Source organism: Enoplosus armatus, chromosome 18 (assembly GCF_043641665.1).
Source record: "Enoplosus armatus isolate fEnoArm2 chromosome 18, fEnoArm2.hap1, whole genome shotgun sequence".
In the NCBI taxonomy this organism is placed as follows: domain Eukaryota; kingdom Metazoa; phylum Chordata; class Actinopteri; order Centrarchiformes; family Enoplosidae; genus Enoplosus; species Enoplosus armatus.
Genome location: NC_092197.1, coordinates 16819305 through 16841308, shown reverse-complemented (window position 1 = coordinate 16841308; position 22004 = coordinate 16819305). Strand labels below are relative to the sequence as shown.

Here is a 22004-nt window from a genome sequence, read left to right as displayed (position 1 = left end):
CATCAAATGCACTTCAGCCAAATCGGATACTCGCCCTCATAAGCGTGTTTTTATAGGCGTCCATAAAACCCCAGACCTGGTTCCCACAGTTAAACTTGAGCTTGTCCCGATGAAATATTCGACGTGCTTAACTGTGGTTAAATGCGCAGCGACTAATCATCTTTATTGTTTTCCAGAGTGACCGTCTCCTGATCAAAGGAGGGAAGATTGTGAACGATGACCAGTCCTTCTGTGCTGACATCTATATGGAGGATGGAGTCATCAAGTGAGTTCCACTGGTTGTTCTTCAGGCTGCTCACGTTGACAAAGTTAGAATCGATCCATGTGTCTGACTTTTCTCTCAAGTTATTACAATACAAACATCTCACTTCAAGGTCTTTTTAGTAGCTGTTCTGGAGCTTTCACACAATCTTCCTCGGCAGATGGAGTTGGCCCAGTTGTCACGGAAATGTAGATGTTTAGTACTTTAAGGACTTCTCGTCCATGTTGGCTCAATAAATGGACTGTTTTGTCGCCTGCTGTTTCAGAGGTCAAGAGTAAACTTGTCAACAAAGTAGGTAAATAACTTCCAGCACTGTGAGAAAACAAACCAATCACACAACAGAGAAGATTATCTACAGAGTGAAGCTACAGGTTGTTACACCTACCCTTCATACGCAACCCCACTGTAATCTTGTTACATTTGTTCATGAAATTATTTTCAAGCAGTCTGCTACACGTTTGCAGCTCCTCGCTACAACGTCACTAACTTAAATGAACAAAATCTACCACGTATATAAAATCAAAGATATAAAATTTGCCTGAGCCAGAAGTACAACTGTATAGCTCAGTGTTGCGTAATATAAAAACTCATATCTATGTCTTGTTTGGCATTTAATTTAACACTGCTCAATTAGTTTGTTGTTGTTTTTCTATCTAATTGGATGACATTGTATTATATTATTGTTATTATTGCTACAGTATTGTGATGTCTGGGTGATAATGTTGTATTTTATGTAGCCTGTGTTAAATTTATTACGTTGATTTCTTCAGACAAATTGGGGAAAATCTCATCGTGCCCGGCGGGGTGAAAACCATCGACGCCCACGGCCGCATGTTGATGCCCGGCGGCATCGACGTGCACACGCGTTTCCAGATGCCCGATCGAGGCATGACGTCCGCCGACGACTTCTACCAGGGAACCAAGGCCGCCCTGGCCGGTGGCACCACCATGATCAGTAAGTCGTCCAGCAGAAAGACTGCGACCACTGTTTGTGACGGAAGACTCGTCGTTCAGTTTCCTTCTTCTGCCAGCGAGTCTAAGCTGACCGCAGTGATTCTTCATTTGCTGATTGGCTTTAATTGAAAACATCTCTGTGAGAGCAGGAAGGGTTGCCAGGCCCGCCCATGCCCGAGTCACAATATACAGCCGTCCATCTGCTGTGAGGACCATGAGGTGCTGAGTGCTGTTCAGACTGAGCCAGGAAGTCAATTTGGACACACACACACACACACACACACTCCAGTTATCTTACACACCCTGTATGGATGTGTTTGTTCATATAATATAAATCTCATTCTCTGCTGAGTGCAGCTGACTTGTTCTCATGCCGCTCAGGTCAACTAGACAGGAACATCAGTGTCAGAGCACAACTACGCATCTACTAACAAACAAACTGGTGATCTGTTCATGGTGTTTTCCTCTCTTTTGCTACTTTTAATTCATATTCTTTAATGTTTTTGTTTTTCTTCTCTCTGCTTGGGTCTCAATCTTTGAGTGTTACTCGTTAAATAATTAAGTTAAGACTTAAAATTGTTGACGCTAAACCTAAATAGGTTTGGTAAAACTGCTTAATGTCATTTTTATGTGATGTAAAAGAGCGTCAAGGCTGTGAAGGTAAAACAGGTAATGTAATGTGAAAAGATAACACTGGCCCTCCCTCTGCTGACTCGGCAGCTGAACTCGCCTCTCCCTCACAGTAGAGCAAACACTCCCAGGCGACTCGTGTGGCGTTATCGTCACCTCGGGCAAAAACTGCTGACTGCTGCAGGGTCAGACAGGTCTTTAACTGGGACGATGATGTGTGGCAGCCAGGTGACTGGAATGTCAGACGAGTGCACATCACAAGTGGACAGATGTGATTGCACCAAAACATGGAAAGTGATGGAGAGAGAGAGAGATCGGACAGAGTAATCTTTAGAATAGCACAGATGAACGTGTTTAAAATCTGCTTTGCAAAAATCAAGATTAAACCTCAGGTTCTACGTGGTGCAGAGTCAATAAAATGCATTTGAATCCACTCTGATGCCAGAAATCAGACGTAGGCTGCCAGTCTGAACATGGTCATTTTCAACTGTTTTCTGACAATAAATATTCATATGAAAGAGTTGTCAACAAATGAATTGAATGAAAATAGTTGTTATTGGCAGCCCTAATGTTTCTGTCCTGTCTCAGTCAGCATGTTTGTGCTTAACGGTGTGTGTGTGTGTGTGTGTGTGTGTGTGTGTGTGTGTGTGTGTGTGTGTGTGTGTGTGCGCAGTTGACCATGTGGTTCCTGAGCCTGGCCTCAGCCTCATCTCGTCCTTCGAGCAGTGGCGCGAATGGGCCGACAGCAAGTCCTGCTGCGACTACTCGCTGCACGTGGACATCACCGAGTGGCACAGGGGCATCCAGGAGGAGATGGAGGCGCTCGTGAAGGACCACGGTGAGACCACGCCATATTGCCACGGCAATATTTAAAGCTGCTGAATTTAACAACACGTTTATGTTCAGCAAGTCAAAGAATCACATTGGGATGAGAGAGCGCCCTCTAGAAGCTGCAGTGTTCACTACACCCCACAGTACCAATTACCCAAATACTACACGTTTTATTCTTTTTAGAAATGTGTCAGATCTCTGTCAGTGGACTGAGCGCTTCACTGCCGCAGCCCCACTTTGGGATCGTGTCGACAAGGCGTTATGTGCAGCTTTAAAACTGAACAAAACATTTTTAAATCATCATTTGACCGCACCCTCAACCTCCTGTAACCATCTGGATGGATTTTACAGTTCAGTACAGGCTCATTATTTATTTCATCAGATAAGTTGAAGTGACTCACACTTTCACAATCAGAGTGCTCTATGATATTTTGAATATATTTTCTCTCTTTCCCTCGTGGTTTTTACAGTTTGACGTCTTGTGTTTTTTAGGTGTCAACTCTTTCCTGGTCTACCTGGCATATAAGGATATTTTCCAGCTTACTGACGCTCAGGTGCGGCTTCTTCTCTACTCCTTGTAACAATATTGCATTTTTAGAGATGGCCAAGGTCATTAAAGGTTATTAAACGTCAAAATCAAATATGATATCTTAGATTCTCCTTGGAGGGAGTTTGGCATATTGTGACACTGTGTCCTACTGATAATAGAGATGCATCCTGTCAGCCTACATTAAATCTAATTAAAGTGGAATTATCCTCTAATGCGAAACTTACTGCTGCACATGGATCCAAATCAAATCTACACAGTTTGCAGATAGCCTAATGGTCATCAAGTGTAACGTGATTAGCCGAAATAACAACTAAATCATAACAGACTGAGAGCTCAGCCAGAGCAGCAACTGTGGTTGAATACATACAGTATATTTTTTTTTTGTCTGCAAAGATGTTCACCACATTATGTTTGTAGCTCTTGTTTCTGGCAACAGTGCCATTAAGTCGAAGGTTGAACAGGCAGACAGAGAGATTGGTAGTCCACAATAAGACATTATCATATCATAGAAGTCGGCTCCTCCTCATCCTACGGTGAGAGTCACAGTGTGAGTCACGGTGTGAGTCTGTTTGTCTTGGCGAGACATCATCTGCATGTTTCTCTTAGGAGAGTGAATGGATAATGAAAGCCACGTCTCCCGTCCAAGTCTCTTTCTGACTCACGGTTAAAATGATTTAATTACACTCGAAAGCTGTCTTGAAACCGATCCGTGTTGGTCTTTGCACCTGTGTGAGGAATGCTGGCGGCCCAGGGCGGCCAGGGTTTATCATTTCTCTCTTCCCATGTCAAACTTTGATGGCTCTTTATTGTTGCACGTTTTTGGCAGCCGGGAAGGTGATGACTCATTCAACACTGCTACAGTGCATGTAAAGTGATAATATGTAGAGTATTAATGTAAATATAGTAGGCCTGATTATGACTGCAAAATGCCAAACCTTCTCTGGTTCCAGCTTCTTTTGTTTTATATCATCACAAATTGAATTGGGTCTTGGACTAGCAAAATGTCATGGCAACCAACCGACAGGCCGACAGACAGACCAACACTACCATCCCTGGCATGGCTGAAAAACACATGATGTCTTTGTGAATCCTTTGACTAAATGCTTGACAAAGACATCTGTTGAAACTCTCACTATTAAAAGAGTTCTCAGTATTAAAAGGGTACAAAACAGCTGTAGCACCAAAGGAAGACATAGTCTCTACGATATTCTGTATATACTCTTTTAAAGAAAAAAAATCTCATAAAATAGCCAAGGTCCCACTGATACATAACATCACACAGACAAATCTGTGTTGTGGCTTTTGTCCGTCACGAGGCGTACAGCACTGACATACAGTAAAGAGCAGAGTTTGTGCTTCAGAGATCACAGCTGTGTCTTCCTCTTTGCTGCAGGTGTACGAGGTGTTCAGCGTGATCCGCGATCTGGGAGCCATCGCCCAGGTGCACGCTGAGAACGGAGACATTGTAGCTGAGGTACGACGTTTCACTCCATTAGAGTCGGGATGTGGACATGAATAGACGCATGATTTTCTGCTGGATGTTGGCCTTAAAATGAAGCCTCGAGTGTCTCAAGGCGCCGCTCGTCTCCAACACTCTCAGGGTCAAGGCTGGTCACGTGGAACATGCGTGCACCTGCACATGACTCAACATCTCGCATTTCCACGGTGGTTTGTTTGTGTGTGTGTGTGTGTGTGTGTTCATCTGTGTGTGTCTGTGCATGCATGTGTGTATTTAGGAGCAGCGCAGGATCCTGGAGCAGGGGATCACTGGGCCTGAGGGACACGTGCTGAGCCATCCTGAGGAGGTAAGACAGAGATTCAGCACTGTGGACACTGACTGATCCGTCTGGATTTTGGGTGAAAAGCTGGTCTGACTTCGGGAAGTGAGGAATCAGAGTTCTGTTTGCAGAGGTCTCCAGGCTTCACAGCTGTTAGTGTTACGCTGTTTGACAGTTTTACAGTGAAGCCATGGGTGTCCCACTGCCTTGGCAAATACTTAAACATCCTCTTCGGGCTCCCCTTCATATGTTAGATGTGAATATTCTCATTGGGAGCCCCAGAGCCTTCACAGATAAGAGCACATCCTTTATGCTGTTACATCCAGATGTGACAAAAAAGAAGAGAATGGAATGTGGCAGCTGTGTTTATTGCTTTCCTTTTTCCTCTTATTAAGCAAGGGCAAAATCTTCAGTCAGAAACACACATATAGATATGTATTTCCATTTTCATATATTGGGGTCATGATTTCTCACTGGAAGTTGCCTGCCCTGGTTTATCAATTCTTGATTGTTATTTTTAGTGATTTATAGAAACGTCATTAAAAACCTCAATAGACAATAAGCTGAAGGACACCCAGAAAAGAAAAAAAGGAGGCAGTATGATCCAAAAGAAATGACCGACAATATGAAGAATCCAGTGTTTTCTCTTCTCGGAACATTTTGTTAGTGTTTGTCATTGAAAAATCACAATCCTGCCATCTCATTTTTCAAAATAAGAGGCCAAGATTCTCTCTAAGTGTTCTACGTTATTTTTGTTGCCATGGATGGAAAACAGATTTTATGGAAAATAAAGCACCAACACACATAAAGGAATGGTTTGGCATTTTGGGGAAATACGCTTCCTCTCTTTCTTGCTGAGTGAGAGGAGAAGATTGTGATAGCTCTGTGAGGTAGCTTCACATGAGTGCGGTATCAAAGACTGGAATCGGCTGAACTGGCTCTGTCACTCCGTGAGTCTGGAAGGAGAAAGAAATCTCATTCCTCCGCTTTCAATTTTCCCCCCTTGGTCACTCATAGGAAATCTTCTCTCTTCTCCAGGTGGAGGCGGAGGCTGTGAACCGCTCTGTGACTGTGGCCAATCAGACCAACTGCCCCCTCTATGTCACCAAGGTGATGAGCAAGAGTGCTGCTGACGTCATCGCTCAGGCCAGGAAGAAGGGTGAGGCTCTGAGACAGAATATTCCTCTGATCTTGCGCTAATAAAATCAACATTTCCTGCAACGATAGTCATCATTTTAATGTCTCTTTTCTAAAACTACAAAGCACTGAGATGGTGAGTCAAAACAAAACACTGACATATGTGCTTCATTTTTTGCATTTTCACAATTGTATTTAGGTTTTGGACTATAAAGTATCTGCTGACTTAAATTTACTTTAAATTCTCAGTTCCCGTTCCAAGTGTATTCGCACAGTAGGTCTGACAGGAAACAGAGACAGTAAAACACACGCAAACAAGTACAAACAGAAGATAGTGCATGTACATGCACTGCACTGGAAACACTGCAACAGTCCACTTGACATGCATGAAACACACTCCAGGAGCGTAGTGTCTGGTGTAACTGTGGGATTTGACTTTCAGGCACTGTGGTTTACGGAGAGCCAATCACTGCCAGCCTGGGAACAGATGGTTCCCACTACTGGAGCAAGAACTGGGCCAAGGCAGCTGCCTACGTCACCTCCCCTCCCCTGAGCCCCGACCCAACCACACCAGACTATCTCAACTCCCTGCTCTCCTGGTAAGAGGTTGATCAGCAAACATTCAAACTGGACGTACAGTGAAAAACAGATCCTAATGCCAAACGGGACTTTGTGTTACGACCAATGAACCCTTCTTCCTTCTTTCTGCGCCTTGACCTTTCTGTATAGTGGTGACCTGCAGGTGACAGGAAGCGCACACTGTCCCTTCAACACTGCCCAGCGTGCCGTGGGCAAAGATGACTTCAGTTTGATTCCTGAAGGCGTCAATGGCACAGAGGAGAGGATGTCTATCATCTGGGACAAGTGTGTGGTACGTATATATTTGTACTTTCATTTTTCAAAAGGAAGCATGGAGTGAATCAGGCGTGGGCAATGTGGATAACATTCTCTATCTACATTTCTGTAGACTAGTGCCTATGGTTTCTGCACCATTGAACTCTTTGTAATGAGGGGTTTATGCACTGTAACCCTACTATAACTTCCCTCTCTGTGTAATTGTCGATGGACTATTCTTGCTGACAGTCTGATCCTGTCCTGCGTTGACATTCTCAGTCACCTGAGGAAGAGTTGCTCTTCAGTTTTTTCCTTACATATCTCACTAATGCACGAGCGTCACGGCCATCAAACGTGCGCTGTCGGCCACAATTCCTGACCTTATTTACTGATGTCTTTCCCATAGATCTAAATCCAGTTGTCACTTTGTACAAAGTCAGAATCGACGGGGCACAGAGAAGATGAGGACAAGCGAGACCAAACGAAAGTAGGACAGTGACCCCCGTACTGCTTTTACACTCAGCTCTGATTCATTTCAGGTGACGGGGAAGATGGACGAAAACCAGTTCGTCGCAGTGACCAGCACCAACGCTGCCAAGATCTTCAACCTGTACCCCCGCAAGGGTCGTATCGCCGTGGGTTCAGACGCCGACCTGGTGCTGTGGGACCCGGACGTCACCAAAATTATCTCCGCCAAGAGCCACAACTCGGTATGAACTTCACTCTTAACATGTAAATGTTAAAGCTGCTGTGTGTGAAATGTCTTTGTGATTGTGGTCTGCCACAGTGTCCTCTTGATATTACCACTGGGGGGCGCCAAAGTCAGACATTTTCCTATTCTACAAATAGTGGCTTTAAGATTCTGTTAAAAGCTACTATGCTATGCAGACGGTGATAGCTCTAAGAAAGAAAATAATAACTTCATGCAGAAATGCATCAAAGTGTTTTGTAACAATCAAAAGTAAACAGTTGAGACGATACAGCGAAAAATTATATCTGTCTCTAAAACGTTATTTTATTTAAACAAGCGAAACCATTTAATAATTAGAAACCAACCTGCTTCAGTGTTTTTTTTCTAGAAACAACTGGCTGTGTCGTGAGAGAGGTTAGAAATAGGATGGTTGCTGAACAAAAATCAGCGAAAGAAAATGCAACTTGATTTTAGTTGGTTTATTTAAATGGGTCAAAATCATACTGAACTGGTACGTGTGTTTCTCTTAAATAATAGATAAATAATACTTAGGACTTTATTACAAACCAAAATGTCTTTATGGACCTGGTTTTGTGCACAGGGGCGTTGTCATGTTAAAACGTTGGAATCACAGCAACATTGAGATTTCCTTTCCTGTTGAAACTAAGGGACCCAAAACATGAATAACCGCCCCAGACAACAAGGTACAACAAGTTTGTGAACAAAACATGGAAGCTACATACGCAGGTAACATTACTACAAATTAAAAGTGCGAGTGACTCCACGTGAAATGCATCTTCGCTTCACACAAAAACACAAAATATTCTACTACTATGTGATAATGATTAATAAGAATGCAGTTGGTTTATTGGTGCACTTTTTGTAGAATGGCCGTCTGACCGTTGAACAGGGTGTGGGCCTCACACAGTGTCAAGGGAGTGATGTCATCCAGAAGAATCTGCCAGAGAATTTGAACACACCGTTTATGATTGTTAGCACGCAGATCACTGTGTGTGTGTGTGTGTGTGTGTGTGTGTGTGTGTGTGTAAAAGAGAGACAGAGAGACTATTGCAGTGTATGTTCTTGGAATCTGTTTGCTTCAGCCCGTCATGTTCTCTGGTTTCTTTTTATTCCGCTTGGTCAGAAAATGATGGACTCGTGTTCATGGGAGAAACTGCTCATTTCGAGTGTGTATGCATGAATGTGTGTGTGTGTGTGTGTGTGTGTGTGTGTGTGTGTGTGTGTGTGTGTGTGTGTGTGTGTGTGTGTGTGTGTGTGTGTGTGTGTGTCACAGCATAGCCTAGCCTACTGGTGATCTCATTTCAGGCTCTCAGAGTCCACCAGATTGCCATGACCTCAGCCTTAGCTCCAGTAGCTTCTAGGAGAGAGCAGTTATCCAGCTTCCAGCCTCCCCACCCTCCCTGTCCACACACACACACACACACACACACACACACACACACACACACACACACAAAAACCCAAACCACTCATGACCTCTTCTTCTTCTTCTTCTTCTTCTTCTGGCCTGAGAACTGAAGCCTTTGTGCCACATCAGCTGGCTCCCCTGCGATTAGCTTCTTTTTCTTTATTAGCATTAGAAGGCCAGAGGGAACGCTTTTAATCCATAAACATTCTGGCAATTTTGACATGGTGGCATCACGTGTGAACACAAACTGGAAGTCCATCGACTTCATCACTCTGGCCACATCCCAGATACAGCATGTGCTACAGGGTGGTTACATCATCATTATGATCTGGAAAAATGAGCTGGGGAAAATGAATCACTGTGTCTGTGCTTTGAAGGTATTTCTGTCATGATTAAATATATCGGCATTGGTGGTGTGAGACACAAGCAGCTGTAATGAAACATCACAGGAGCTGTCGGCTGTCAGAACAAGAACTTCAAACTACCTCAAATCAAAAAATGCAAACTTAAAAACATGTATAATATTATATATATATAAAATATTATATTATATAAAAACATGTGAAAATTGATAAAGTAGAACCTAGAATGTGAATAGGTTACCAAAGCATCATAACCAGTAAAGGACACAGGCAACTATGTAGTGGAGTCTAGTGTACTGCCTCTTCCCCCTTTAGGTACATTAGAATGGGACATAACCAAAACTAGGATTGTGCACGTTACTTGGTCCTCCGTAGCAACACATAATGAGGGGTTATGACCGCTCACTTTGCTTGTAAGATGTAAACTGATAGTGAGATACACCAATCACTTCATGAGATGCCGGCACCCCCAAAAAGAAGGAGTCATGATGATTAATTAATCCTCTTTCAAAATATGTTTTTCTTTTTTTGTAATGTGTGTGTGTTTTGTATGGATCTGTAGATGTTGGACGTGAGACGTTATTGACAGACGTTCATACTTAACCTTCCTTTTCCTTTCATTTTATGTCGTCGCTCTCCTCTACAGGCTGTGGAGTACAACATCTTTGAGGGCACAGAGGTGCGCGGCGGGCCTCTGGTGGTGATCAGCCAGGGCAAGATCGTGTTGGAGGAAGGGAACCTCCACACCACTGAGGGCTCGGGACGCTTTGTGGCCCGAAAACCTTTCCCCGACTACGTCTACAAGAGGATAAAAGCTCGCAGCAGGGTACAATAATGCTAGTATCTGTGTGCACCATGCATTATACAAGCCACTAGTACAAACCTGTTGTTGTTGTTGGAGCAATGGACAGACATAAAGGTCACTCCACACACCCAGCAATTTTTATAATGATTGATGATTGTTTTGTGGAAAGCTGGAGGGGCGATGCAGCTTGTTACACATTCACAGATTTCACTGCCATGACTGTCTGTTTCCTTTTAAAATGCAGCTGGCTGAGCTCAGGGGTGTACCCAGAGGACTGTATGACGGTCCGGTCTGCGAGGTCTCAGTCACCCCGAAAACCATGACTCCTGCCTCCTCTGCCAAGACCTCACCTGCCAAGCAGCCCAACCAGCCTGTCCGCAACCTGCACCAGTCTGGATTCAGCCTATCTGGTCAGTGCGAACATTAGTTCATAGTTTCTTTGTTACTACTCTTTTATGACTTGATTCTGACGACACATGAAGGGGGATGGTTCCATTTTGTGGTGGAAATTCATTAAATCAAGTAGCAGGGCCTCTCAAAAATAGAGAAATACACTTTTACACATGTATAGATACTGTATATGGCTGATGAACTACAGGCTGTAATTTATGTATTCGTTAAAGTTGGAAAGGAACGAGGAAATGGCAGACCTCCATTTTGCACGCACCTACTTTTGTAAACAGTAGTTCTAAGTAAAATGAATCAGTAAGTAGTGAGTAGTGCTGCTTCTTGATGCCATAAACATCCTTAAATTGAACTAAGCTACGCTCAGCACATCTTTAAACTGCATGCAGACACGTAAAGAGCAGCATTCATGGAATTTGTCAAAGGGCCCGGCCACAGCAGCATTTTGCACCAAATTCAATCCATTTTGAACAGTGTCACCGCAAACAAATAGGTTATCTCACGGCATAGTGATGTGAAATCCATGCAGAGTTCAATTTAGGTGAACTTTGACATGTGGATTCACATTGTTGACCACTTGCAGGCCACTGCACTTGTGCGTTGGTGTCTCTTTCCCTGTTGGGTCACAGACTTTACATTGAAATTTGGCCCAACACACAAAAAAATGTTTTTCAAGGATCTGGGAAAGAATTCATAATACAAAGAGTTTCCTGTCAGACTGCCCCTTACAAAAGAAACGTCTGTAAAACTGCTGTGTGGAAAATGTTTTTTGGGCCACAGTGCATGATGTTGTTGCAGGACCGCAGTTGGCCACTGGGACAAATTGGCAGCACGACTGACTCTCCATGCAGTATCTAGGAGGGTCACTTCACCAGCTGGGTTAGCTGAGCTAGCACTGCTGCTAGCGAGCTAATCTGTTGTTAAAATGTTATAACCACAATGGCTGTAGGTTGGACAATGTTGTTTTATGAGCTTTTATTTTTTAAAAACACTACAATTTCAGTAGGAATTGATTGAAAATGGCATTTGTAATACAACGGTAATAATGAAATTGGAAAGTAACTTGACCTTGAAAGAATCTTAAAAAGTCTTAGCTTTCGTCGTTCACATGGCCCTTGCCTTGCAGGTAGTTGTGGTCCCTTTAGAGGTCTCTGCAGTATCCAGCTTTTACATCCATGCTTTCAATAGAGTTGACCTTTTAAAGTGGAGTCCACAATGGAGGAAGCTGTTGTTTAAGCTAACGCTGTTTCATATGTGTCATATATGTTTCATTCATATTTTTTACCACTGCATTTGCGTCAAGTCCTGCCCCTACTCAGTCTCTGATTGGCTAACCCCACCCTAACCCCACCCTAACCATAACCATTACCGACGGAGGCAACTAGTAGTACCCCACTCGGGGTGGGGAAGGAATGATGCATTTCATACACTACCTTTCAGTTTTGCAGTCCAAAAGTTGTGTGGTGAGGTCATGATACACTGTTATCAAGTAGATTTTTTCAACCGCGTGCTCTGAAATGTGTTTTTTTGTTTGTTTGTTGGCAAGCTAGCTAGTTTGTGTCACAAGCAAGCTAACTAGCGTCTGGTACTGCCTTTAATTTCAACAATACGCAAAATCCTTTTTCTCTGTCACTTTGTTGTATGACATGGGCCAATGAGTCAGTTGGAAAAATAATAAAGTGACCACCAGAGCTGGAATATCAGTTTACTTTGTATGTTTGTATAAATGCAACCTTGAATAACCAACTTTGTGGTCACACAGGTGCTCAGATTGACGACAATATTCCTCGCCGGAACACCCAGCGCATCGTGGCGCCACCCGGTGGCAGGGCCAACATCACCAGCCTGGGTTAGAGCTCCGCTCTCGGTCGCTGGGGAGGAAATGGAGATCTGAGGCCAACAGGCGCTGAGGGGTCGAGAAACCACCAGGAGCCGAAAGGCTTCCGCAGCACCTGACCGGGCCATCATCAGTCAGCCTCGATCTTTCACCTCCTCCTTCGCTGCTTTTCACGCACCCACTCTCCTCCTCCCCAAAACCTGATCCTAGAGGACACAGTTAGAAACAAAAACAAAAAAAAGGTCTGCCTCATATGATGACAAAAGAGAAAAAATGAAAACACACCTTATTTGAGCACTTTTGACTGCATTATTATTATTTTTTTTTTTATACCGTATTTTCTCCCTGCCATGTATCCTTTCGATGTTTGTTTTACTGTTGTTTTAATAGAAAGGTCAAGTGAGACCAAACTGAATTAATACAGTTAAGAAAAGAGGATCATTTTCACGCGGGATGTCCATTGTATGTCCATTCTTTCGTTTCACTTTGGGAGCAGTTTAAATGGAGCATGGGTACAAAACCAGTGTTGTTATCTGCTTTTCTTGCTTTTGCTAAATAGGCCAAACAGTAGGTTGCTTGAAATTGACCAGTCTTACAGAATCTAATACTTCCTTCAAGCTGTCGACTATCTGCGATTTGTATTATGTTGCATTTCAATCGCTTCACTCTCCAGTGTATCTGCCATCTGTCACACATTGCTACGATCGATATCCAATTGATTATTCGCCATGAGGACGGCCTTAAGATATGAAGAATTGAACAACCACAGCAATCTTTTTATTAGGGTTGTGGACTCTCACAGCACCGGCTCTCATCTCGTGTGTTTTCCCACCTGTGGCTTTGCTAAGGTACATAAGTAAAAAACCATACTCCGTATTTGGCAGCTGCCTTACAGCTTGTGAGTCTTGTGGAGCAGAAGGAGCTTTGGCAGGTAGTAAATAGAGCTTTAGGCCTCATCCCTGAGCGCCAGACCATCGTAAAGTGGGAGAATTGAAGGAAAGATGTAGGGAGGAAAGAGAAAGTCGTACCCGCTGTCACTTCAAACTCGGCCTTTCCTTGCCTTATTGTCTCTTAACGCCGTCCTTTTTTAGAGAGCTTTTAGACGTGCGGGGAAGGTGCCATTCGCCACGCAGCTACATCATTTCCAGCTTGTTTGCATTCCTGTGAATCATAAAGGTCCAAATGTTTGATTGACAGCTGTTGAAGCACCCGATCACCGTCCCATCACCAACCAGTGCATTTACATACAGAATGTTTCTCCTCCTCCAAAATGTGACTGTTTTATACTCATCGGAATCCCTCTTTCCTTTTCGACTCTTTACGTGCCTGAACCCACAGAAGTTGTACTGATAGTTTGATTTTTCTTGTTTTTGTTATTCTTATTGAGGTAAGTGAAGGATGTAAGATAAAAAAAAGATGTAAAATAGACAGGATTAACCGATTCAAAGGTGCCAGATTTTGCGCTTACATAGGGCCTATTCTGCTGGTAGAGCCCCTGTAAAGACGAAAAATGCTCGATATCTTGAAATGTTCTAATGTTTTAGAGTTTTTAACTTGTTGTCAAACTGCTTTTTAGTGTCATTCTGTAACTAGGTGCCTAAGGGCTGAGCACTATTAATTTACGCTTGAAAGTAGACATGAGCTAATGTACTTCTGACTAGTGTGCAGTGTTGATGTGTGAGGGATGGGACATGCACAGCAGGCTCCTGTACAGCGCTCCTCACTGTTGTGGACGCGGCGTCGCTCCGGGCCGTGCTGAGCGCTCATATGTTCATGTTCCTTCCCCCCTCCCCCCCCGTGTTAGTCCTTATGTCAACGAGGTCTTGGCCACCAGTCGCCATCTCCCTGCAGCCTTTTTCTTCCCCGTGACTCCACACGGAGCAACAAGCTCACCCTGACACCCTGATATGGACGCAGCCAGGGTCCAGTTACATAAATGTAGACCATGCTTTAGACTAGTCTGATGAAGACCATCTCCTGCATAAGTACTAATGCAGACTTGTTTCTGGTTAAGACCGACTTGTTGCTATAGCAACACATGAGACATAGCTTTAGTTGGCTAGTGGACACATCAGTCTGTGTCACAAGTTTGTCATTTGAAGTCTGTCTTAAAATTAGAGTTAAGTTTAAGTAACTGGCCCCTGACTCACTCACACATATACATACCTTCATACATAATGTAGATATACAAACGTACACCACCTCTGTGTTTGTGCTTTCAACCCCAATTTTTCCAGGCGCGCCCCCTCTGATCTAACTGGAAGCCTATAGAAGGCAAAGTCTGTCAGCATTACGAATGGTATACGTGTTTAAAGAATCCAAAGCCGGGGGAATGTAGCAAATGCATGTCCCTGGAGCAGTCAAAGATGAGACAAGACAGGAATGGGAAATGGAAACTCGATCTCCACAGCAACTTACACATCACACAACAAGGTTTTCAGTAAGTCAGGAGTGGGGGATTTTTTCCCCGTCTGTCTGACTAGTGTTTCCTTCATTCACGGTGGGCTACCGTTGCCTCTTTTCCATAACTTTATTAACATTGTATTGATACTTGGAGCTTGTTTGAGCTTCCCTCTCTTCTTCCAGATACAATCTGCATTATATTACTTACTACTGCAACACTATTAATTTAGGCGGGAGGGTATATGGGTGAAGAGACGGGGGGGTAAAGCCCTCACACTCTAATACAATTTGGCAGCAAGCGTAGCTCTCATGAGAGTAATAGTATGCTTCTTGTGTTTTTGTGTCACTCCTTCCCTTCAGTTTGCCTTTCTCTTCCTTTCATTTTCCCCTCTCTTTCATTCTCAACCCCCCCTCCCTCCCTCCCTGGCTCTTTCATTGTTTCTGGCTGTTGCCGTGGAGACAGACCCCTCCACTCTCGCAGGGCTCTGCTTTTTGTTTGTCATGGTAACGCTTGTCAGATTGGAGGTTGCCATTAGCAACCTGTCCTGACCTGGTGCTATTAGTACAGCTTTGCGCCGGCTTACACACACACACACACGTTTTTATAATTATTCTGTGACAGTGTTGCACCATTTCTACATAATCCTGTGCTGAGTTGCGTGGAATCCTGAATCCTCTGCTGCTTAAAAAGAAAGAAAGAGTTGAAAGCACACTACAGACTATAGCAGAAACACACACTCACACACACACACACCAATGCAGCACCAATGCCTGAAGAACCTACTTGGATATTAAAAACCAGCTGTCAATGCTGGTGTCCTCGCCGTGTCCCATGCCTCCCCAATTTACACACATACTAAAACACACACTTATACACCTTTAATGCTCTGTCAGCTTGGATGCTTTTTCTATGCCATATTATGCTAATGATATATGAGTGATATGTATGTACGCAACGTGCTGCAGACTGAGAGGAGCTTCCTTCCGTTCGGAGGTTGTTGATGCTGTTGAACACCCTCTTGCCCCTGAAACCTCTCGTCCCCCTCTGTTAACCTACCCCCCCCCCCCACCACCCCTCCCTTTGTGAAAGTGAAACTGTGTGATGGTATTTGTCTTGGTGGCTGTGGGGTTTTCTGGGATGCTTGCTCACTATGGAAAGTGTCAAATCCCATGGATGGTGATGTAAAAAAAAAAACCAACAACAAGGACTTCAAAGAATAAAAAAATGAGAAAAAAAAGGAAATAAAATCTCTGTTTCTTTTGTTTCTCACTTTTATGTTTTATGTTAGGAGCTGTCTGTAAGTCATGAAATATAAAGACAGAAAAGGATACAAGCACACAGACAAAACAGAAAAACATGACAACTGCACTTGCAAGAGGATTTGTGGTGAACTACAAAACAAAATGGCACTTTTTAAATACTTAAACAGATAAATACAAAGACAAAATGACTGGAATGACATTTGGCCAAGGTTTTGGTTTTGGTCCCAGTTACATGTTACTTGGTTTGGACCTCTTGTTGATGGAACTGTAATGTAGTGTAGAGTTTAGAGGTGTTCAATGCATGTACAGACAAATCTTGTATGGGTTTTAATGGGCTTTTGCACCGGGGCTCCAGTTCCTGGTGAAAGACCATGAAAGTCGCACGAAACAATCATAATAGGATAACTCTGTAGCAGACAGGTCGTCGCAAATCTAACCACATGAACAGTGCTTACATACGTTTAAGGCCTTAGTGTGCCTCAAACAAACCAGGTTAACGTGTTGTCCGACCACATGCAAAGGCAAACTCTAGTGAGGGTAGAAACTAGCAGAAACTCTAGTAGTCTTCACACAGTGAATTATACAAATGCCAATGACAGTGCTCGCTTTCGGAAAGCCTGTCTTTGAAGGGATGATGCTGCACTTTGTTGAACACATGAAAAATGACAAAAATAGTTGCTATGAAGTATGTTCAAACCCTGCCTTCTTCTAAAACCTGGCAACAGACAACTTACTACAGAGCTGATGACCATGAGAAGCAATGCAGTGAAGGCGATGCGATCACGTAGATTAGAAAAAAATGAATGAACTACGTCGCTCAGTAACTATGAATCTTTAATTTGAACGTTGTGATGGTTCATTTCCGCCTCTAATGGGTTTGGCAGCACGGTAGACGTCTTGAACCCAACAAGACTGACTGAGGCTTTTTGTGTGCAGTCTGTATGTTCTCCCAGTGTTCAAGTGGGTTTCCTTTGACAGTCTTAAGACATGAAGGTTAGATAAATTGAATGTAGGTGTGAATGTGTTTTGCCTTTCCGTGTGTTAGCCCTCTGATGAACCGTGATGCTTGGATAGTCTCCAGCTCGACGAGATAACAAGGTCACAAAAAAATGGCCATTTTACCCGAAACACTTCAGCAGGGTGGTAACTTCACATGAACTTCTTTGTTACTCCATACTGCATGTGCTAAATCACTGCTGGGCATTAAATATTTCTACACTAGGTGGCAGTGCTGTCATCTTGTTCACTCGCCACTCCTTGATTCCTCTGCCACTGTCTTCTGGGATTTCCTTTTTCCCCCAGCTTGTGAATAAAGAATGATTTCAGTATTTCGATGGTTTGTGTCACATCTTCTGCTGATTGTAAATCACTCACGTCGGTGCGTTAACTGATGAAATGATTGAATACATAAATCAATTTCAGTAATATTCATGTTGGATTTATACAAAATGAGCCGAATTGAAATGTCGAATAGTAAGTGGTAACCAACTATCAACCTGCCAGGCCTGTTCCCAAGAGCATTACAGTACACAAACCCAGCACTGTAATGAATTTAAACTATTTCCAGCATAAAACGCTCTTTGACTTCAGAGGCACTCTTATGTGCTTTCCTCAGAGCCACATGAAAAAATGTGAGAAAAGATGATAAAATATGCACTGACTGAGATTTAAATGAAAAGTATAATTTGTATTTACTCATTCGGCAAGGATTTTCTCTCTGGCTTTAATCCTACCTTGCATTTTAAAAGGAAAGTGTTTAAAAGCCAAACTCCAGTTCGCCTGTGTTGTCAGATCAATCAAATATACTGTGCACCATGATGTTTATCAGGTGTGCTCTCAGCCCACTGGTAGATTTGTAGTATCTGAACGTGTGTTTGTGTTACACAGAAGCTACAGTAAAATCACTGTGGTGGTCCTTCTGGTGTACAGTAATGCCATGCAGAGCCCTCCAGTGGTGGCTTCATGTCAAGTATTCACAAGTTGCAATCAACGTTTTTATTCCTCACTCAGTGTGTCTATCGTCTAATGGCTTCCATCCATCCATTTTCTACACCCATTTATCCTGTGTGGGGTCATGGGAGGCTGGAGCCGGTCTCAGCACAGATTTGGGGCGAGAGGTGGAGGTAGTCCCTGCTCAGTGAGACAGGACAGGTCTGTCAGCCCTGTGACAGGGCTAAATACACTGCTTTTATCTCCACTGGCGTGACTGTAGGACAGTAAGGATTACATTTACTTATGTTCTGAAAGTGCCCAAACTCCTTTTGTCAGGACAATAGATAAATTTAAAACTGTGAAGTAAATTACTGCTTTTTGACTTTGCAGGACACCGTGGATCAAACAAACTGCTTTACAGTGTTTACAAAATTAATTATTTAAGTAAATTAATAGATAGAAATCAAGGTTAAGCTTTTAAATACTTACAGACCTGATAACCTGAGAAAGGTTTGCACAATTCAATCCAAGCCTCCCACCATTGTTGTGTTACTTTAGTTCGGGAGCATTTTCTTCTTTTTCTCCTCTGATTTTATGAGGAATGAAAAGGTCCACATGTAGTGCTAATTATTTTCGCACAATGTTGACGTGAACTTCACACACAGACCTACCTGACGGTTCGCTCAGTGTTTATTTAAGTGGAACACTTAAGCTGTCCTGATTCTGTGCGTACTTTAAGACAAGACGGGACCACTGACCGGACAAGTGTACTGACCTTTTCAAGCTCAGTCTGGCTTTTTAAAATGAGTCCCAACATGGCGTGTGCTTGTTTGCTGCCTGAAGACAAACTGTGGCTGCATACTACAGATCGCAGCGTCGTTTTTACCTCCACAAGTGTTTTTTTTTCAATTTTAGGTGTCTTGATGATGTCAAGAGCAAGTTGAATGAACCAGGAAAGAGAACTCAGTGTGCCAGATGACAGCTGACCGCTATTAATACAAGTCGGTGACATGAGTATTAGATGCATCTTACATGGTATTAGTCTTTTCTAATTAATTTTCATTCACGGCTGTCAACATTCAAATCAGTTATTATTTAAGTCCACGCACACACACACACACACACACACACACACACACACACACACACACACACACACACACAATGAGCTTTAATAATTCCAAATGCCAGCAGTGATAAGGTGAATCATTTATACAGTGTAATGTAATTTCTTGTATTATTCTTCTTTTATTATGTGCTTTGATTTGCTCAGAAGTAAAACAGAAATGGGAGAAAGCAACAGCTTGATTTTCTTGAGCTTCTGCAATACAGTGACATTATTTCATTGTAACAGAAAACCTGTTCGTATTCCTGTTCAGTCGCTGTTTGGTTCTGGCTCTGCTGCAGGTTTTGTTCTTTTTTAAGATCTTCAAGGACCTGCACACCCACACAGGTGTTTTAGTTATTCTGGCTGAGTTTGGAGTTTGGAGCTGGGAATAATGTCAGGTCACCAAACACAATATACCAATAACAATGATAAAGACACATATTAAGTCTGTACATGTAGTTCTGAGAAAAGGTCTCATCAGAATAAATGGCCTATCCACGGTATTCCTAGCCCCGTGATACCTTGCGTGAATTATGGGCGGCATGCCACAGGAGTCTTCCCTTTTCTTAAGAGCTTTTTGGGAACTAAATGACGTGGGAACATCATTTCGTTCCCAAACCTGTCACACCTTAAAAAGGAAAATGTGGTCATAACTCTGCCCTCATGTTCATGTTTAGTAGCTAAATGGATCCTGTTGCCACAGTGTTACGTCCACTGACTTTCCTCTGGCCTCAGGTGTTTCAGGTCTGCCACGCCCCTCTCTGAGAGCCTGGATCACCCACACCTGAACTTCATTTGATCAGTGGAGCTGCACATCAACACCCAGAACCAGTGTTCTGCCATTTTGGCAACCGAGCTGTTTGTTGGTCTGGTGCTGCTGTTGAGCTTTTTTTGAAACCCCGTGTTGTCTCGACAGATGAGCAGGAACGTTAGCATTTGCTTGGAGTCGTGTCCACCTGATGAATGCAAGTCCAATATTCACTCTCCTTTTAGTTGTTTTTGTCTACTCCTGAATGAATACCCGCTTTCTAGCTGTTAAATGTTCCACTTTTTCATCAGCTAGCGGGTTTATCTGTAATGCTATGCTTGATGAGAGCGCACACTGAACCATAAAGTAAATATGCTCATTATGTCCATTACTGCGAGTGTCCCCTTTGACATCCAGTTGTTTGAGTCATTAAATCATATTGATAAATGCTGCTTTAGATATTAATTTTAATATGCCTATAGAATAGAGTTGCCTAAGATGGAGGGACATTACATTGCTTATGGCACAACAAATGAAACTGCGGCGTTATTCATTTTTCTCACATTACAATTTTCTGTGCTGCTGCTGTCCAATCCATCCCACTGAGTGGCCCAGATATTTAAATCTGCTCTATAGGAAGAACATTTGCAAAGCCATTTGGCCTTTCCCCCCAAATTTTATAAGCACTTGTAACAAATAACTCAGGCACCATAAAATATAACAACCTTGTCCAATTTTAATTTCCGCTGGCAGACAATAATTTGTCACCTCTTGTGTTCCAAACATATCATCTTAACGTTCAATGAGACAGAAAATAATTCAAGTAAACAACACAGTGGGCAATTTTGGCAACTTTAACAGCAACACTAATGCCAGGAGTTGCATTTGCAAGTAGGCGACTCCATTTCGCACATTCGCACAAACATCAGTGCAGACACCTGCAATATGTCACACAAGAGAGCATTTTGCGCATGAGAGAGTTCCATTAAGTACTTGGGCAGTGAATCCATCGTTACAAAACTTCTTTCCATAGCTTTCCCACTTGCTGTTTTAAGCTATCAATGTAATGACAATGCATCTGAGAGCATCAATAAAATGTCAAAATCATGCTCAGAAACCAACTCAAGGAGATTCTCAGAAGACGTTTCCTATTTGATATATTCCTCCTCGCAAATAACTAGGCCTCTTTGACTTCCTGATGCAGTTACAATTCTTGTCATCTGCTCTGCTCGCTGCTCAACGCACTTATTAATCATTATCGCCACGTTGAAATGAAACCTCACTTTGCTAAGTCAACTGATTAGGTTAAACAGCGCATGCTTGTCTTTCCAGTAATGGGAGCCTGGATCCATTTATCACAGCAGTGTTTGCCTTCATGTGACAGCTGCCGCAACACTGTCTGAATCCTGCGCTGCTTTTGGAAAATGAAAGCTGCATGCTTAATAGGAATCGGATGCACGTATTTCCATAAATAATATCTGAACTGATGGAAGCAGACACACCAGCACTCGGCTGCCACACACACATACACACACACACACACACAGGTGTGCACACACACACACAAGTGTACACGCACACACACACACACACACGAATTGACACAAACTCACTTGGGCTTGGATGTGCACACACACAGAAAGCAAGCAGTGGTTTGATGATTCTCCCTCTTCTGCTGTTCCTCTAGCACTGATATTGTGTTATGAGTCATTAGTTTTCAGGGTATGTTTTTCTTCTCTCTTTGGAAGGCAAAAGACGGCGGCGTCTGCCGTGTAAAGCTGTGAGTTTTGGCAAAACAGGAGGGATTGTGTATGTTGATTTGACATTCAAACAGTCATTGGAGATGAAAATGAACTAATATTATGAAGATTTAAATGAATGAATGAATATATGAAAATGTGATGGAAGTCCAAGTGTAAAATGTCATTTTGTGTGTGTATATGTGTATATATATATATATATATATATGTGTATATATATGTATATATACATATATATATATACATATATATGTATATATACATATATATGTATATATACTACTC

The 22004-nt window shown here is 42.8% G+C and overlaps 1 protein-coding gene across 1 annotated transcript; it reads left to right on the top strand.

Moving 5' to 3' along the window:
• The first annotated feature begins 230 nt into the window (after positions 1-230).
• dpysl2b (dihydropyrimidinase like 2b) lies at positions 231-12522 on the top strand. The gene is made up of 13 exons (XM_070925230.1): positions 231-265; positions 1033-1217; positions 2520-2684; positions 3170-3231; positions 4621-4701; positions 4964-5032; positions 6044-6164; positions 6585-6741; positions 6872-7013; positions 7516-7686; positions 10105-10284; positions 10508-10673; positions 12431-12522. The coding sequence occupies exons 1-13, from the start codon at positions 246-248 to the stop codon at positions 12520-12522; spliced, it is 1611 nt and encodes a 536-aa protein (XP_070781331.1). The 5' UTR covers positions 231-245.
• The last annotated feature ends 9482 nt before the right edge of the window (positions 12523-22004 follow it).

Excerpts from the sequence above, each read along its gene's own strand:
- dpysl2b (XM_070925230.1), top strand. The coding sequence starts at position 246 with ATGGAGGATGGAGTCATCAA. Across the intron at positions 2,685-3,169 it reads GGCGCTCGTGAAGGACCACG|GTGTCAACTCTTTCCTGGTC; the intron begins GTGAGACCACGC and ends TGTGTTTTTTAG. Across the intron at positions 10,285-10,507 it reads GGATAAAAGCTCGCAGCAGG|CTGGCTGAGCTCAGGGGTGT; the intron begins GTACAATAATGC and ends TTTAAAATGCAG.